The following is a 1321-nucleotide window of genomic DNA, read 5'->3' on the forward strand; positions in this document are numbered from 1 at the left end:
CAAGAGGTCTTAGCAGGGTTAAAGGAAATGTTGGCTGGATCAACGCGAATGGACACCGACGAATCAGGAGTAGGCAAGAAATCGCCCTTAAACTCAATGCACTTTCAGGGTGATAATAACTTTTTCACATGTATCAATACCGTTGACAACGTGGAATAACTTGAGTTTATGTTTAACAAATATTTCTCTGATGCGCATAGACCAGTGAATAGCAGTATGAGTGACACATTCAATAAGTCGATGACGCATTTAAATAAGGAAACGACGGAACTGAGACACGATCTGCTCAGAGAAGTAAAACGCATGGACGACTCGAAGGAAAAAGAACTCAAATTTAAGGATGCAAGCATGCAAGTGAAGTCATTGATAGAGCGTATGGGCGCATTAATGGACAATTTCACCTCTCATGTAACACAATATGTATCTAGAGTTCAGTCCGATATGAGGACCTTGCAAGGGGTATGCAAAACAAGAAGCACGACAAATGATGTGAATCCTAAACCTACATCTTGTGATGATGTCGACAAAAGCGGTGTCCATACAATATATCCATACTTCAAACCATCCGGTCTGGCAGTATATTGTGAGATAGATCAAGACAAGGCTTGTCTGGTAATTCAACGCCGGAAGTTCGGAACTGTCGACTTTGATCGCTCCTGGGAGGAATACAAGACTGGATTCGGGAATCTGAGTGGGGGATTTCTGGCTCGGGAACGAGTATATCTACCATCTTACTAAAGACAAATCTCGCCAACTGCACATAGACATGGAGACATTTGAAGGCAAGAAGGCGTATGCAGTGTATTCTGAATTTGGTGTGTCGTCTGAAGCAGGAAAGTATAAACTGAGTGTTAAAGGGTTCAGTGGGGATGCTGACGATCACTTAAAGAATCATAATGGCCATATGTTCTCAACTTACGATGCGGATAATGACAATCATGGTGGCATTTGCTGTGCATGTCACTATCGCGTCGGCTGGTGGTTCAATGACTTTATTTATGCTCATCTGAACGGAAAGTACTATTACAAACATGAAACTGTGGTATCATCTCCACGAAAAGTATATTGGGGCACTTTGGCGTTGCTTAAATATGGGGTCATGAAGATACATTAAATTACAGGTGTTACATTGGTATGTTCGACAAAATGCATCCCAATTTGAAGAAAAACATAACTATTAAGTGTGCTCTTTATTGAAAATGTATTGTTTATTATTTACTGGTAATGTGTTGAAAAACTAACCGTTCCGGAAATATATAAAATGGTAACACCCAAAATAAAGTTAACTATTGTCAGATATACTATTGTATATTACAACACG

The 1321-nt window shown here is 39.9% G+C and overlaps 1 protein-coding gene across 1 annotated transcript; it reads left to right on the forward strand.

Annotated features, from left to right (window-relative positions):
• Window positions 1–240: 240 nt before the first annotated feature.
• LOC127865018 (fibrinogen C domain-containing protein 1-like) lies at window positions 241–738 on the forward strand. Its single transcript, XM_052404917.1, has one exon. The coding sequence runs from the start codon at window positions 241–243 to the stop codon at window positions 736–738; it is 498 nt and encodes a 165-aa protein (XP_052260877.1).
• The last annotated feature ends 583 nt before the right edge of the window (window positions 739–1321 follow it).

This window comes from Dreissena polymorpha, chromosome 1, assembly GCF_020536995.1.
Source record: "Dreissena polymorpha isolate Duluth1 chromosome 1, UMN_Dpol_1.0, whole genome shotgun sequence".
Classification (NCBI taxonomy): domain Eukaryota; kingdom Metazoa; phylum Mollusca; class Bivalvia; order Myida; family Dreissenidae; genus Dreissena; species Dreissena polymorpha.